At 42.1% G+C, this 15,294-nt stretch overlaps 1 protein-coding gene across 1 annotated transcript in view; it reads left to right on the top strand.

The window, feature by feature from the left end:
- Nucleotides 1–1,363: 1,363 nt before the first annotated feature.
- The window catches only part of LOC309556310 (maternal DNA replication licensing factor mcm6), a gene marked incomplete at both ends in the record, with an annotated part of 172,602 nt that continues 158,671 nt past the window's right edge, over nucleotides 1,364–15,294 (top strand). Inside the window, 4 exons of the mRNA XM_082258753.1 lie at nucleotides 1,364–1,464; nucleotides 2,979–3,125; nucleotides 8,741–8,851; nucleotides 9,167–9,416. Of these exons, the coding sequence (XP_082114879.1) occupies nucleotides 1,364–1,464; nucleotides 2,979–3,125; nucleotides 8,741–8,851; nucleotides 9,167–9,416 (609 nt within the window). The remainder of the gene's footprint in view (nucleotides 1,465–2,978; nucleotides 3,126–8,740; nucleotides 8,852–9,166; nucleotides 9,417–15,294) is intronic.

Raw genomic sequence — 15,294 nt, forward strand, 5'->3', positions numbered from 1 at the left:
GCAAAATAGCAAAATATTGCCTGAAGTCGCACCTGAACATGACCCAAAAATGCACAGGACCCTTTTTGAAATCGCACCACAGCCACCCCAGGCATGTGTGAACCGGCTCCATTGTCATGCGAATTGGATGCGGTGCAAAATGCATCCAATTTGCATACATGTAAACCCAGCCTTAAGCCCCGTACACACGCATCGAAAATTGGCAGGGAATTTTCGTCCAACGTCCGATCTCCCGATTTTCGGCTTGTTAGTATGATGCTTCCGACAACCGACTCCGACTTTTCGGCCGAAAAAAATCTGGTGTGCAGTCTATAACATTTTTGTTGGCCGTCAAAGCACGGCCGATTTTCGTGCAGTCAGTACAGATTTTGACAGGGAAAAATCTGATGAGCAAGACTGGGCATGCTCAGAGAAGAAAGAACACAAAGAAAGCAATCCAACACATGACATCACTTCTGAAGTAGAATTTTGTTGGGCGAGAAAATTCGTGTGCAGTCTAGGCACATTCCAACCAACAAAAAACCACTCTGGACAAAAGACGGACGATCGGTCGGCCGATAATCGTTGCGTGTGTACGGGGCTTTAATCTGTAATTATGGACCCAAAGCAAGCTTGATTACATTTTTCACTCACCCCATGTGACAAAATGCATGTCTCCAAGTGAGTATGCCATTATTATACAAGTTTAAGGGTACAGAAATCCTTGCATAATTCTATATTTATTTACCAGTTATACATTAATTAAATTCCCTCTAGGATGCTATTTTCCCAACTGTCTATTTTTATTGGTATAGTATAAATTATATTTTAAGTGTAAAAGTTGACTGAACATTTTCAAGCTGTATTCTATCCTTCTGGTGGTAAGAAGCTTCCTGAATATTCTAAAATCTCACTTCAGAGGTGACAGATATGCCAAGATCAAGTCAACTGTAAAGCTGTTCAATATCAAATGCAAGGACAGGGCTTAACAAAATGACACACTGAGCTTATTTTTCAGTGTGCGTTTTTCTTTCCATAAATCCACCTGTGTGTATAAGTTTGTTAATTTCCATCATTTTGATGAGCTGATTTAGAAATATTAAAGCTTAAAGCAAAGGCAGAGCTCACATCAAGCAATCAGAACTGATTCACTTTCCCATAGAATAAAACTGGAATTGTTGCAATGTGCAACTGCATCTCTCCTGCTTAAACTTTCTTTACTTCAGTTTTTTTTTTAAAAAAGTAGTCTGCTGCCAATGGGTTAAATTACAATAATTGGTAATTGACCTGGGGAGGTACCCTAAGTACTAAAACTTAAACTTGAGTGAGTCAGCTTGAAGTATTCCCAGTGTGTTTGGCTTGTGTGCTTCAGTAGTCGGATATCATGGAATTAGGTGACCCAGCTGCAACTGAAACAGCAGGCCAGCATATGAAAGATGAATTGTCTGATAAGTGTCAAAAACTCTTTTTGGAGTTCTTGGAAGAGTAAGTTGTATAATTCAGGAAATGATCTCAAGTGTTTTTCTGCTTAGAGTTTTTATTATTATTACCAAACCGTACTAGAGCTATGTCAAGTTGTTTGAGCAGTAACCATTCAAAACACTCCCAAGTTCCCAAAAGAAGCATTGTATTAAAATAAAGCAGGCAAATAACTATTTATGTATGTGTCTAAATGTAAATGGGTGGCTCATGTCTGATGAAAAATCCTATATAGTAGTTGGTAGCCAGAAATCCAGGCACTGGGGTCATAAACCTAAAATATCTTGGTAAATGAGAGGCAGTCTGATTTGCCCTAGGTATGAATGGTATTCTCAGTACTTTGCTTAAAGTATTCCTCTGTGTGCTATGATAACTTTCAATTACATTTAATGCCTGGTTTTGGAAGCTTTTTGTAATGTATTGCATTTTACTAGAGCTGTTTGACAGAGTAAATTTTGCCTTCGTATGTGTGAGACTGACTATATACTATACAATCTGTACTTTTTAGACATAGAATCCACTATGTAGTTCAAGGGCCTTTCTGTCTTGATGGTCATTTGTATAAATTTAGATTCTTCTTTTATTACGTAGTTTTGGTAGATCTAAAATACAATCACATTGTATGGTGTATAGCCAGCCTACCAGCAGACAGTGTTGTGGGTTTTTTTTAACAGGGTCTCCTTAGACTTGTAAGACATGTTTGCTATACTTGTGCTTAGAGGCTTAAGCCCCGTACACACGCAACGATTATCGGCCGACCGATCGTCCGTCTTTTGTCCAGAGTGGTGTTTTGTTGGTTGGAATGTGCCTAGACTGCACACTAATTTTCTCGGCCAACAAAAATCTACTTCAGAAGCGATGTCATGTGCTGGTTTACTTTCCGTGTGTTTTTTATTCTCTGAGCATGCCCAGTCTTGCTCATCAGATTTTTGTCTGCCGAAATCTGTACGGACTGATGGAAAACCGTCCGTTGTGTTGACGGCCAACAAAAATTATATAGCATGCACACCAGAATTTTGTCGGCCGAAAAGTTGGAGTCGGTTGTCGAAAGCATCATACTAACAAGCCGAAGATCGGACGTTGGCCGAAAATTCCCGGCCAATAATCGATGCGTGTGTACGAGGCATTAGTCCACCTTTTTATAAGACTGTTTGTTTATATTTTTACACCCATATTTAAATGGAAAGACTGGAAGTCCCATCTACCATCACAGCAAGGGGACAAACAGATGGCAATGGAGAAAGTGTAGTGGTGATCATGCACTTTCAGTCCATTATTTTCTTAAGCGCTATAAACAAAAATAAAATGCAAGAGCTTTAGAAATTGCCCCTGAGACAAATTTTTGGTTGTGGCTGCAAAGCACTGCAGGCTTCAATGGTATGAGAGAAATACATATACCCTGGAAGGGACAGGTATGATTTCAGAAGCAGATGAAAAGATGCATTTTGTTTTAGGCACTGTCCACTAAATTTTATGGATGTGTATATATCTTTTTTTTTTTTTTTTTTTTTCTATTACAGATGCAAAGGAAAGGATGGAAATAATTTGTATGTGTCCGCAGCAGAAGAGTTGCTTAGGCCAGAAAGAAATACTTTAGTGATAAACTTTACTGACATGGAATATTACAATCAACAGCTTGCAACCACAATACAAGAAGAATATTACAGGTAACTTGAGTTTTGGTAATACACATGGCTGTTGTGAACGATATAGGTGTCCGTTTTATGAAAGAGAAAAGCAGAGATCCTCATGACCACAGCTTATCTCAGGTGTGCCAGTTTAGGAAGATGAGGAGTGGAGAACATGTTTGCTTCTCATCACAGGGCACACCCTTCTGTCACTTAGATGACCGGTTTATGAAGGTGAGATCTGAACATCTTATGCCCCATACACACGTGCAGATTATCTGAAGACTTTTGTCTTCAGATTTACCTTTTCTATGTAGTGCAAGGTCCTGCCGGATTGCATACAAATTGAAAGTGTTTAGGTTTGACCTCATATTATATGGTTTTGGTAAGTCTGCAGACAAAAGTCTTCAGATAATCTGCACGTGTGTACGGGGCATTAGTCTCAGTTCACACTGGGGCAACTTGTCAGGCGACTTAGCAACCTGACAAGTCGCACTCCATTCAGTGCAATGGAACCGTTCTAATCAGAGTAACTCAAGTCGCTCCGACTTAGAAAAAGGTTCCTTCACTACTTTGGGGGGGGGGGGCGACTTGCATTGACTTCTATTAGAGAAGTCGTTTGCAAGCCACGCTGAGGTCATGCTGCATGGGGCGGCTTCAGAGTCAGGCTTTGAAGCCATCCCAGTTTGAACCCAGCCTTACTGGCCATCTCTATAAAATATCTCCATCCTAGATTTTCCAGCCCCGTGGTGGAGAATCTGGGTGAGAAGCAGCTGTGGTGTGAGGAAGAAGGCTTCTTTCTTCCTAATATCAGCAACGGCGAACATAAAGATTGATCTAAATGGTGTATGTATATATAATTTCTATTTTTTGTCTTTTTATGCCCCCCATTCACATCTGAGCAATGCAGAATTGTGCCGCAGTTTCAAATTGCGCTAAAATTGCGCTAAAATTGTGTTAAAATACGCAATAACGCTTTGGGTGCTATTCATTGTTTTTGGCACATCAAATGCAGATAGCAGACATGCATTTTGCCACACATTCTTATCATTTGACAAATACCCTATTAACTTGCCAAAATGTGCTTTGAACAAATGCACAATGCTCCATGCCCAAAATAATTTTAACATGGCTTTTTTGGCCCTTTTTTTTTTTTTTGATGCATTTTGGTACTGGTACAGTTTTTGTTAACGCACTTTCGCTAATTTTTTTCAAAACCCATTTTGTCGTGTTTTTTTTTTTAAAAAGCATTTTAGCACATTTTTGGCGCTTTTCCACTGCATAGAACCGTACCGGCTCGGCGCGCTTTTGTGCTTTTCCACTGCGGTACCGCATGGTATAGGGTCGGAACGGTACGGTATAGGTTTGCTTTTCCACTGCATGGAACCGTACGGTACGGCTCTGAAAAAACAGTACCTACTCGATTGTGGTTCCAACAGGTACCAAACTGGTACCATATCCCACAATCCTTTGCATGCAGCCACTACTAGCCACTGATGGGTCAGAGAATTACACCACCCCGTTGTTATCCCACCCACTTAACTTTAGTACTACTTTAGTGGAAAAGCAAACCTATACCGTACCGAACCGTTCCGACACTATACCATGCGGTACCGCAGTGGAAAAGCAAGCAGGGCCGAGTAGAGCCGAGCCGGTACTTGCAGTGGAAAAGTGCCATTTTATGTGCATTTTGGTGCTTTTGTAACCTGTATTTTGGCACTTTTTTTAATCTACACTTTTGTGTGCATTCCAGAAACACACGCAAAATGCATGTTATGCTTGTGGTGCCATTAATGGCTAGCAAATGTAAATCATAAACACTAACTTATCCTTAGAGAAAAAATGGCATTAGTAGTGCAAACATAACATGGTCAAATATATTCAGGAAGTGAAATAGACCACAGTCCATCAAACATGCACAGTCTTGACAGAGTATATAAATAAATGTAGTAAACTCCAGAAGAAAGAACAGGTATCCAGTATGCAGTGGAAATGAACCACCTCACAATCCTCCACCAGTGTGTTGATGGATCCAGAGAAAGTGGGAACTCACCAGAGGGCAATGCCTACCCACTCTCATGGATGAGGCACAAAAGCGTGTTTACTAACCCCCCCAAAGGTTCCACTGGAACGGCCGTCACTTCCTCCTAATCACACACTGCGCTGGTCCCAGATAGGCACCCCCTAAGGATTCCCCTGGATGTGCAGTCCCCTTCTCCAATCCTCCAATCACCCGCAATCAGTAAGGTAAGGGTATGTAGAGGGAAATATACTGCACTAGTGTGATACCGTTTAAAAAAAAAAACACCTCTTTATTCCATTCTCAAGCTATTGCACTTACACGCATATTAACCACTTAAGCCCCGGAGGATTTGGCTGCTCAAAGACCAGGGGGTATTTTGCGATTCGGCACTGCGTGACTTTAACGGACAATTGCACGATCGTACGACGATGTACCTAAATGAAATTGACGTCCTTTTTTTTCCCACAAACAGGGCTTTCTTTTGGTGGTATTTGATCACCTGTGCGATTATTACTTTTTGCGCTGTAAACAAAAAAATAGCAACAATTTTGAAAAAATAACAATATTTCACTTCATTTTTTTTTTTTTCTCTCGGGACTGCGACATTGCGGCGGACAGATCGGACCCTTGACTGACATTTTTGACACTTTTGGGGGTACCAGAGACATTACTACAGTAATCAGTGCTATACATATGCACTGTTGCTGTAAAAATAACACTGGCAGGGAAGGGGTTAACTTTATTGGAGATGCAGGGGTTAAGTGTGTCCCTAGGGGCGTTCTAACTGTAAAGGGGTGTGGCTTTTCATGTAACCACAGAGACATATGATCCTACATAGCAGGATCGTATAGTCTCTGCAGTTACACCAGGGAGAATGACAGGCGGCTGTGTTTACATTAGCCGCCTGCCTTTCTCCCTCTGCAGTGGACGATCGTGAGTGACCGGCGGACATCGGGTCGGCTGGTCACACGCGCGGTCTTGTCAGGGAAACGAGCGGGGTGGGAGCGTGCCGGCGGCGCGCGCTCGCCCCCTATTGGCTCGCGGGCGATTGTGTGTGTGTGTGTGTGTATATATATATATATATATATATATATATATATATATATATATATATATAAATGTGTGTCACTTTGCCCAGGAGGGGCTGACCGCCGCGTTAAATGTACTTGCGGCGGTCGGCAAGTGGTTAAATGGAAAAGCCACTCATTGCATTGTGAAGGTGCACTAAGAACAATCCTTGGGTCTCCTCACCCTCTCCACACCAGCGTGTTAAAGTCCATTCCCTTGGCAGAAAAAAACGTTTATATAGAACAATTTTTGTACATAATTTAGGTGAGTTTTGCATGTTTTTTTTTTTCGCCCGAAAGCTTTAATCCAAAACGCAAACCAGAAGGGTTTTTCTTTCTTGCCTCTAAACGCTGGGCTCACAATATGCCTGTAATCCTAATGTACATGGACACACAGGATAGCATTAAGCTGTTCCACAGGCAAAACTACTGTAGAAGCAATGATTTTAAGCCAGTGTGCATGGGTCCCTAAAGCAGCAAAATGCATAATTAAAAAAAAAAAAAACCATTAGCAGATGTGTATTAAAAAAAATACTGCATGTTCAATGGAAAAATGAGCAATAAAAAGTGCCCAAAATACATGTTTTAAGAATGTGCCAAAAAAGCGCCAGCGGTCAGTACTTATTTTCTTGTAATTACACAGTCTTTAACTTTGGTTTCACTTTTTAAGCTCAGCTGCTCTGTAATCAGTTATCTCACAAGATCACAGGCAGCTCACCCCCTTCTACACAGATCTCAGCTGTTCTCAGAGGAAAACCCTTCTCCTCTCCTCTTTCTGAGACAAATGTTCTCTGTTTCACAAACCGGGTGCCGGAGGAGATTTTTCACCAAGAACTGAAATGAGATAAATTCTCTGTCTAACCGCTTGCTGACTGCCCGCAGCATATATACTGCGGCAGGCTGGCTCGGCTGCGTTAATAGCCAAACCTGTACGGCGGTTCGTGAGAGCGGTCCTGGGGGATCGTGTCCGCCCCCACTAGGCAGCAGGGATTCCAATCCATGGGACCGGCGGCACCGATTGCCACCAGGCAGCCGCGATTGCTCCTGCTGTTGTAAACCCAGCAGACCGTTGTTCTCTCTGAAATGATCAGAGCGCCTGTGATCCTTCTATATAGGATCACAGGTCTCTGTGTCCATTTCACATGTACCTCCCCCCATACAGCTAGTAAACACTGCCCTAGGCTCACACTTAACCCTTTGAACACCACTGGGTTAACAGTGCATATTTTAGCACTGATTACTGTAGTGATGTCACTGGTCCCCCCAAAAGTGTCAAAAATGTCAGAGGTCTGATTTGTCCTCTGCAATGTTGCAGTCCCACTAAAAATCGCAGATCGCCGCCATTACTAGTAAAAAAGACCTCTTTCCCCTACTTTGTAGACGCGATAACTTTTGTGCAAAGCAATCTAAATACACATACTGGGGTTTTTTTTTTATCAAAAATATGTAGCAGAATACAAATTGGCTTAAAAGGATGAAAATAAAATTAATTTAACTTGATGTGTTTTTTTTTTTTTGTTTGTTTATAGCGCAAAAAATAGAAATCTCACAGGTGATCGAATACCACCAAAAGAAAGCTCTATTTGTGGGGAAAAAGGGACATCAATTTTATTTAGGTACAGCGTCACACGACCACGCAATTGTCCATTAAAATAACAAATAATAATCACAAACTGCCTCGTCATTAAGGGGCAAATCTTTTGGTCCAGAAATGGTTAATGTATGCTATAATTCACAAATGTTCTCTGCTTCCTAGCACATCGCATGTTCCCTCACAGTGCCAATGATGGTAAAGAGTGCTTTGGTGCCTAAAGCACACATGGCAAACACCTTTATGTACAAGTAATATGGTTTATCTGTGTTAGAACTACTGCACAGGAGAACCTTAAAAAGGTGGGGAATATTTCAGCTATCTTGTGATTAAATTCATTGACTAAAGTGCACAAAGGCCAAATACTGGGCAGGATCGGCTGGTTAAATAGAAACCATTCGACATTTGGCTCGTGTGTATTGAAGCTGGTCCAACAGAAGCTAGTTTCTGTCGATCGGGCATGTCTGGTCTGCCAATCAGCTGGAGAGTTTGGGGGGCAACCCCAACCCCGTCAGAGCACAATGGAACAGGAGAGGAGATTGATGTACTAACATCGGATAGTTAGCACAGTGGCTCCTCCTGAGCTTTTGGTTTTATTTCATTCAGCCCTGCTGGGTTAAACAAAAAACAATACTAGTGTGTACTAGGCTTTACTCATTGCAGATTGGAACTGTTTTTATTTTTTGTCTTCCTTTCTGGGTGAAATGTTAGTTTAAGCTTCTGGACCCTGATGGGAGAAACCTACCCCCACCACTGGCATGGTCATTTCCAGACAGGATAGACCAGCAGAAGGGTGGATAAGCTATGCTTTCACATTCCCTGGTTTGTCATTAAAAAGCATGTGGTGATATGCAATATACAAAAAATTGTATTTCTTGAAAGAATTTTTTTTCCACTATTTACTTTATATCAGTTGTATTAGGTAAACTAAATGATAAAAAAATGACCATTGTATCCGTGTTTGTTTTTATAGAGTATATCCCCACCTTTGTCGCGCTCTCCGTAGTTTTGTCCGACAACTAGGCAATACTCCAGCAAATAAGGAGTTTTATGTTGCGTTTTCAGACTTTCCTGCACGACAAAAGTAAGTACAGTAGTTTTGCCATTAATTATGCACTTTGGGATAAAACTGATCTCTTGTTGGCTTCCTACTTCTAAGAGGAATAACCAGGCCTCTTGTGCTTTTTAGCTGCACTAAGGATGTATACACACTTTTTTTTTTTTTTTTTATTTTATTTTTTGCAAATATCCAAAATAAATGCTACATCATGACGTGGATTGAAAACTGTGTGTGGTTTATTTGTGAACATACTCCAACATGTTTAATATATTTTACATGGTATTAAAGTTTTCGCACCCACTCTTAATATTTTGCTTTAAGTATCTCTTAACTTTGTAGGATACGTGAACTCAGTTCTTTAAAAATTGGGACATTACTACGCATTAGTGGTCAAGTGGTGAGGACTCATCCTGTACACCCTGAACTTGTCAGTGGAACATTCCTTTGTATGGACTGCCAATCTGTAATCAAAGATGTGGAGCAGCAGTTCAAGTACACACAGCCAACTATCTGCAAAAATCCAGTCTGTGCAAACAGGCAAAGGTTTACGCTGGATACGAATAAGTCTCGTTTTGTGGACTTCCAGAAGGTAAGATGTCTCCTAAAAATGCAATAAATGTACAATACCCTGTATTTGTTTAGAATTCACCTCCGTAAACTCTTCACCCCCCCCCCCTTTTTTTTTTTTTTTAAATTCATTCCACAATGGTTTCAATGAGTGGTGTTCACAGCTTGCAGATTGTTTGTTTGTGGAACTTGTCTGGCGCCATCTTGAAATAAACAAAATTTTAAATGCATTGCAGCAAAGTGATTAACAGGACTATCCAACTTTTCCACTTCTGGCTGACCATCGAAGGTTTCTGAAGAAAGTTATGCTGCTTGTTACAGGGGATCAACCAGACAACCTCCACAAATTTTAAGTTTTCTGGGCCTGTTTAATCATTTTGTATAGTAACTTCCAGGGTTTCTAATTACGCCTTTCAGTACATCAGTGGTTTCAATAAATTGGTGCCTCCAGCAGTTACACATTGGTGGCTTAGAGAAGTCTCCTTAACATTCTGATGACCCCTTACAATCTCGCATCATGTCAGCAGTCTCTGTAAAGGTCATGGGGGGGGGGGGGGGGGGGAGGGGTGTTCCCCCCCCGGTGTTCCCCCCCCGGTGTTCCCCCCCCGGTGTTCCCCCCCCGGTGTTCCCCCCCGGTGTTCCCATGTGTTCCCCTGCTGAAACTAAACAATAATGCCTGGTATGCTTTAGGAACACCTGATTGTTTCTTGATTGTAGTGATTGACATTGTTTGAAATGTATCTAAAAAGGACAGTTTACTGTGGCTGAGCAGAACATACCTTGGTTTGTGGAAGGTTTGCCGTTCTGAATGGTATTCTGAACCCCATTACAGTTGATATGAGACAAAACTTTAAAATCTGATCTGGCCATTTTCCAGGTTTATAGGTAAGGAATTGTCAAGCAGAATGTTGATCAGTGATGTAATGCTAAAGCCTCGTACACACGTACCGATCGTCGGCCGAACGATCGGCTGTCTTTTGTCCAGGGCTGTCGTGTCTGTTGAAAACTGCAAAAGACTGCACACGAATTTTGTCGGCCAATCAAAGCCAACTGCAGAAGTGATGTCATGTGATGTTAACTTTCCGTGTCTCTTTTCTTTTCTGAGCATGCCCAGTCTTGCAAATCTGCTGTCTGTTGGCCGAAATCTGTACTGACTGGCGAACAATCGGCCGTTCTGGTGTTGGCCAACAAAAATTTTAATGCTTGCATGACAGATTCTGTTCAGCCGAAAATGCGCTGTCGGAAGCATCATACTAACAAGCCTACGATCGGTCGTCGGCCGAATATTTACGGCCGACAATTGGTACGTGTGTACGGGGCATTAGTTAAATTTTGAAAGATGTCCATTTCCTTTAACCACTTCAATACTGGACTTTCACCCCATTCCTGCCCAAGCCATTTTCAGCGCTGTCACTTTAATTGCACATTCAATTAACATTTTGCCCAAAGGAAATCTATAAAATTATCCAAAAAATGTTTACACCTTAAGTATCTATGGCAATTTTTTTTTTTTTTTTTTAACCCAAGTTTAATTATGGCATCAATGTGTAGCATCATCTTTCCCCTAATGATGTCAGTCCCATCATTGTTGCCGTCAGGAGAAGAGTCAAAGAAAATTGCAGAGATATGCTTGACATTCGAGCCACACGAGACCATTTTAAAGTGGGATTGTAAATTTGAAAATGTGTGTGAAGTTCAATGACAAGGAAGATGTGCGTTTGGTACAGAACCACCAACATGACTAACAATCGTACAAATTTGTGTTATGTTTGAAACTGATGGCACTATGTGTGATGTGCACAAGCAAAGATCTGGAAGGCATTGCACAGCAACAAGTTCTGTTTCCTCAGATATGGTATTGGAAATGTTTACATGCTCAACGCATAAGTCTGTTAAACAATGTGCATCTGTCAAACAATGTGCACGTGAGAGGATTGCCCTCCACGCACCCCGGCCTTGACACCCCTCGATTTTCTATCTGTGGTATACTGTAGATAACCATCTACACTGAATGCACTATGGGAGGAAATTGAAACCTCATGCAGAGCAATTCCTGTGGGACACTGTAGTCAATGTACATGCAGTAGTTTGCCGGAATCAAGTCTCTAGATGCTAATTGTGAGCACTTTCAGCATCTAACGTGATTATATCATTCAAACCTGACACACGATAACCTTTTTGATGTTTGTATAAATCTAGTAATCATTTGAATGCATATATTTTTCATGTTATATGCATATATTTTTCATGTTAACATGTGTACCCCTTCTCACAGATTTCGCATATGAAAGACAAAAAAAAAAGGCTTGGTGTGTTTTATGTACAGGACATTTGTATTGGGTTTATTGCACCAATCGACCAATGTACTGTAATGATCAAATCTGTATGAGTGGTCAGGGAAGATAGCTTAGTAGTGTAGCGTCACCTTTAGCTGTCCTCATTCCTAGAAGCCAAGGAAAGCCCAGGCTACTGGTACATGGCTGCCCCCAGGAATGCCAAGTTCAATGAGCAGGAAGCTGAATAAAGACCACTTCCCCCCCCCCCCACCTTCAGTCTGCTAATTAATGGGAGTGGTTAATTGGTCCCAGGTGCTATAGGTATTATATAACTTTCTGTGGAACTCCTTTCTGAGCTTGCACATTTTTGCTTGCCGGGAATTTGAAAGTGGGGAGTTAAAAACCCAGAGTTTAAAACGAGATTACAACAAGTCTTTTGCCTGTAAGTAACTGAAATAAGAGATGCTAGCAAGGCTGAAGGTTTTGTGCAGTGTGCCACATGTATACAGTAAAAGAGCAACTCTCCAGGATGGATACTACTGATGCCCTTCAGAAAGCTCACATTGGAGATCTGGAGGAGCAAATTGCAACACTGAGCAGATTTGACAACTTTGAAAGGGGTCCTCTAAACCTCTGTTTAGTAGGCTTGATGTGGAGGTGTACTTCAGGATTATCAGGTAGTAAGATGGGTTACTGTAGTCAGATGGAGTGGTAGGGGCTCACAGGCAAGGAAGGCACTCTAATTTGCCAAGTTGGGTGAAGATGGGGTGGCAAGCTCAGAGGTGGCAGCCTTAGATGTCACTGCTACCCCTAACAGCTGGGAGAGCAGTCCATCTAGTAGTGGTGGTGAGGGTAGTGCAGGTAGGCCTAGACAGTTAGTGGTAATGTGGGGTTCTATAAGGACTAATTTGTTGCCTGGATTGCTGCAACCAAATAGTTATGCTTTCTCCCTGGTGCCAGGGTTTGGCATGTGGTAAACCGGGGTTTATAAATTACTAGAAGGGGCTAGGCATGACCCAGCTGTCTTGGTCCATGTTGGAACCAATGACAGAATACATGGAAGGTGGAGGCTCTTTAACCACCCCCCCCCCTCCACAATTGACCTATTCGCACGTCCATGGGGTTCAGTGGTAATACCGGGACCTACAGGCATCATCCTGGAATCATTTTTTTTGCAGCCAGCGTTTTTTTTTTTTTTTTTTTTTTTTCTTTTGCCAGAAGTGCATAATTAGCCACTCAATCACTTCTGCAGGTGGCAGAGGGGCGACCACCCCCCCTCCTGCCACCTCCACACCTGGGCTCTCTGGTCCGATCATGGAGGCTGGAGCGATACAGCAATGGCTGCCTGGAACAGTGAGAGAGGAACGGACGTTCCCCTCTCTAACCCTGGAAACTGGGAGCGAAAAGTGTTTACTTCTGCAGCATCCCACTCATGACATGTGGGAACTGCAAATGTATTATTTCTTTGTCATTGCTATATTTTGCATGTGCATTGCTACACCTGTTTAATCCCTGTTCATAGGCTGGTCAAGTGTGCTTCATACTTCCCACCACAAGATGGGGATAGCACCACTTTGGGATATCTATCCCAGCTCAGGTTTATCTGTGGTCAGTGTTCAGTTCAGGAAGTCAGTCAGTGGAGAAAGGCACCATGTAGAGGTTAGTGAAGGTCAGTCCTAAGAAGGGACAAATTGGAACTGCTCAAATCAAAGGGTAAAAGCCACCAACCGGCAGGAAAGACCTTTGAGAATAAAGGTGAAGGATTCCTTAGCCACTGGCAATCTCACCAAATGTCACTGGATTCTAAAGGGATCAGAAACAAGTGAGCATTATACTGAACCACAGCCTGAGTCCAGCATTACTAAAACCTATTAACAGTGGATAAGCAGAATTCCTCTATTTACCTAGAGACTGTATTCTATCTGGATGTTTGTACTGCAATCAAAACCAGTCACAGTAAAAGTTGTGAGTTGTATCCTACCACTGTCTACCTCATTCTTCACTATTGCTATTACAACTGGTTGTACCACCATTAACGGTACTGGCGTCACGACAAATACCATCAAGGGACCCAGCCACCACAAGCACTCTAAACACCCCTGTCATCACGGGCACCTCAACCACCATCTTGGCTGGCGTTTCCCTATCACAGAGCGTGCCCCGGAGGATTTCGTGCTGTCTTCCTCTTCACTGTGCGACCAGCCCAGGGAGGCTTTCTGCTAACCGTGAGTAAACCGATGAACTGTATTATTGCTGTCTCTCATCGGCCCACTGTGCACCTCACGTATCACCCCTGTGGTTCTGGCTCGTCGCACTTCCAGTTTTGTGTCTTTTGTTTACCTGGCCACCAGTGGCCAGAGAAGCAGCCGATTGGAATGATCCCAATCTGATCAGCTGAATGGGGGGCCAGAGGAGAGATTTGGAGTCTAATAGCCCCCAAATCTCTCCATAAAAGAGGACCTGTCGCAACTCATGCTGTCACAAGGGATATTTTATCTCCTGTGATAGTAATAGTTATTACAAAAATAAAAGTGTAAAATACTAAAATCAAAAGCGCCACCATGCTCACGTGCAAATTCAAACGCATACCTTACTCCCGCATGCATATGTAAACAGTGATCGCACCACACGTGAGGTATTGTCGCAAACGTAAGCAATAATTCTTGCACTAGACCTTCTATGCAACTCTAAACTGGTAACCTGTAAAGGCGTTCAAAGCGTCACCTATGAAGAATTTTAAGCACCAAAGTTTGCTGCCATTCTCCGGGCAGACGCAATTTTAAAGTGTGACATGTTGGTATCTATACTAGGTTTAACCTCTTTCACATTATACAAAAAAATTGGGCAATTTTTTTTCTTCCAAAATTGCATTTGAAAAACCGCTATGCAAATACCAGGTGACATAAAAAAAATTGCTATGCACACCATTTTATTCTATAGGATCTCTGCTAAGAAAAAAAAAAAAAAATTCAGCTCTAAGTAATTTTCTAGCAAATGTAGATTTTTACATGTAGGAGTGAAGAAGTGTAAGAATGGGCTTGGGAAGTAGGTAGTTAAGAATCAATTTTAAAGAACCAGGCTGCATGTTTAAGGGAAGGACCTCAACAAGGTGATATTCTCTGAAATCTTGCCTATGCCATGCCCAACAAAGGAAACACTGGGACATTTGGAGCTAAAGACCTGGTGTAAGAAGGGACTTGGCTTTCTAGTGCACTGGGCTGACTTTTCATTAGGGTACAAATTATATGCTAAAGATGGGTTTGCACCTAAATGGAAGGGGGTCTGCTGTGCTGGGGGGGGTGGGGTTATGGGAAGGCTAGAGTATATAAACTAGGATTTAGGGGGGAAGATAAATTGGGATTTTAATGGGGTAGACAGGTCAGACAGGGGTCAGTCACTATTGGTGGATGGAATGGGGAAAGATGGGGGGGGGGGGGGAGAGCTATGGCACATAAGAAGGTTCCCATGTTACAACCATTGGCAATGGTGTGATTTGTACTGAACAAAATGTGGCCATGAATTAGTTTTTGTTCACCAGTGCTAGAAGTCTCCCAAGCAAACTAGGTGGAGTGAAAGCTTTGGTGCACAAAGGGAATTAGGATTTAATTGGTTTTGCTGAATCTT

This window comes from Pelophylax lessonae, assembly GCF_965119305.1.
Source record: "Pelophylax lessonae genome assembly, chromosome: 5".
Lineage (NCBI taxonomy): Eukaryota > Metazoa > Chordata > Amphibia > Anura > Ranidae > Pelophylax > Pelophylax lessonae.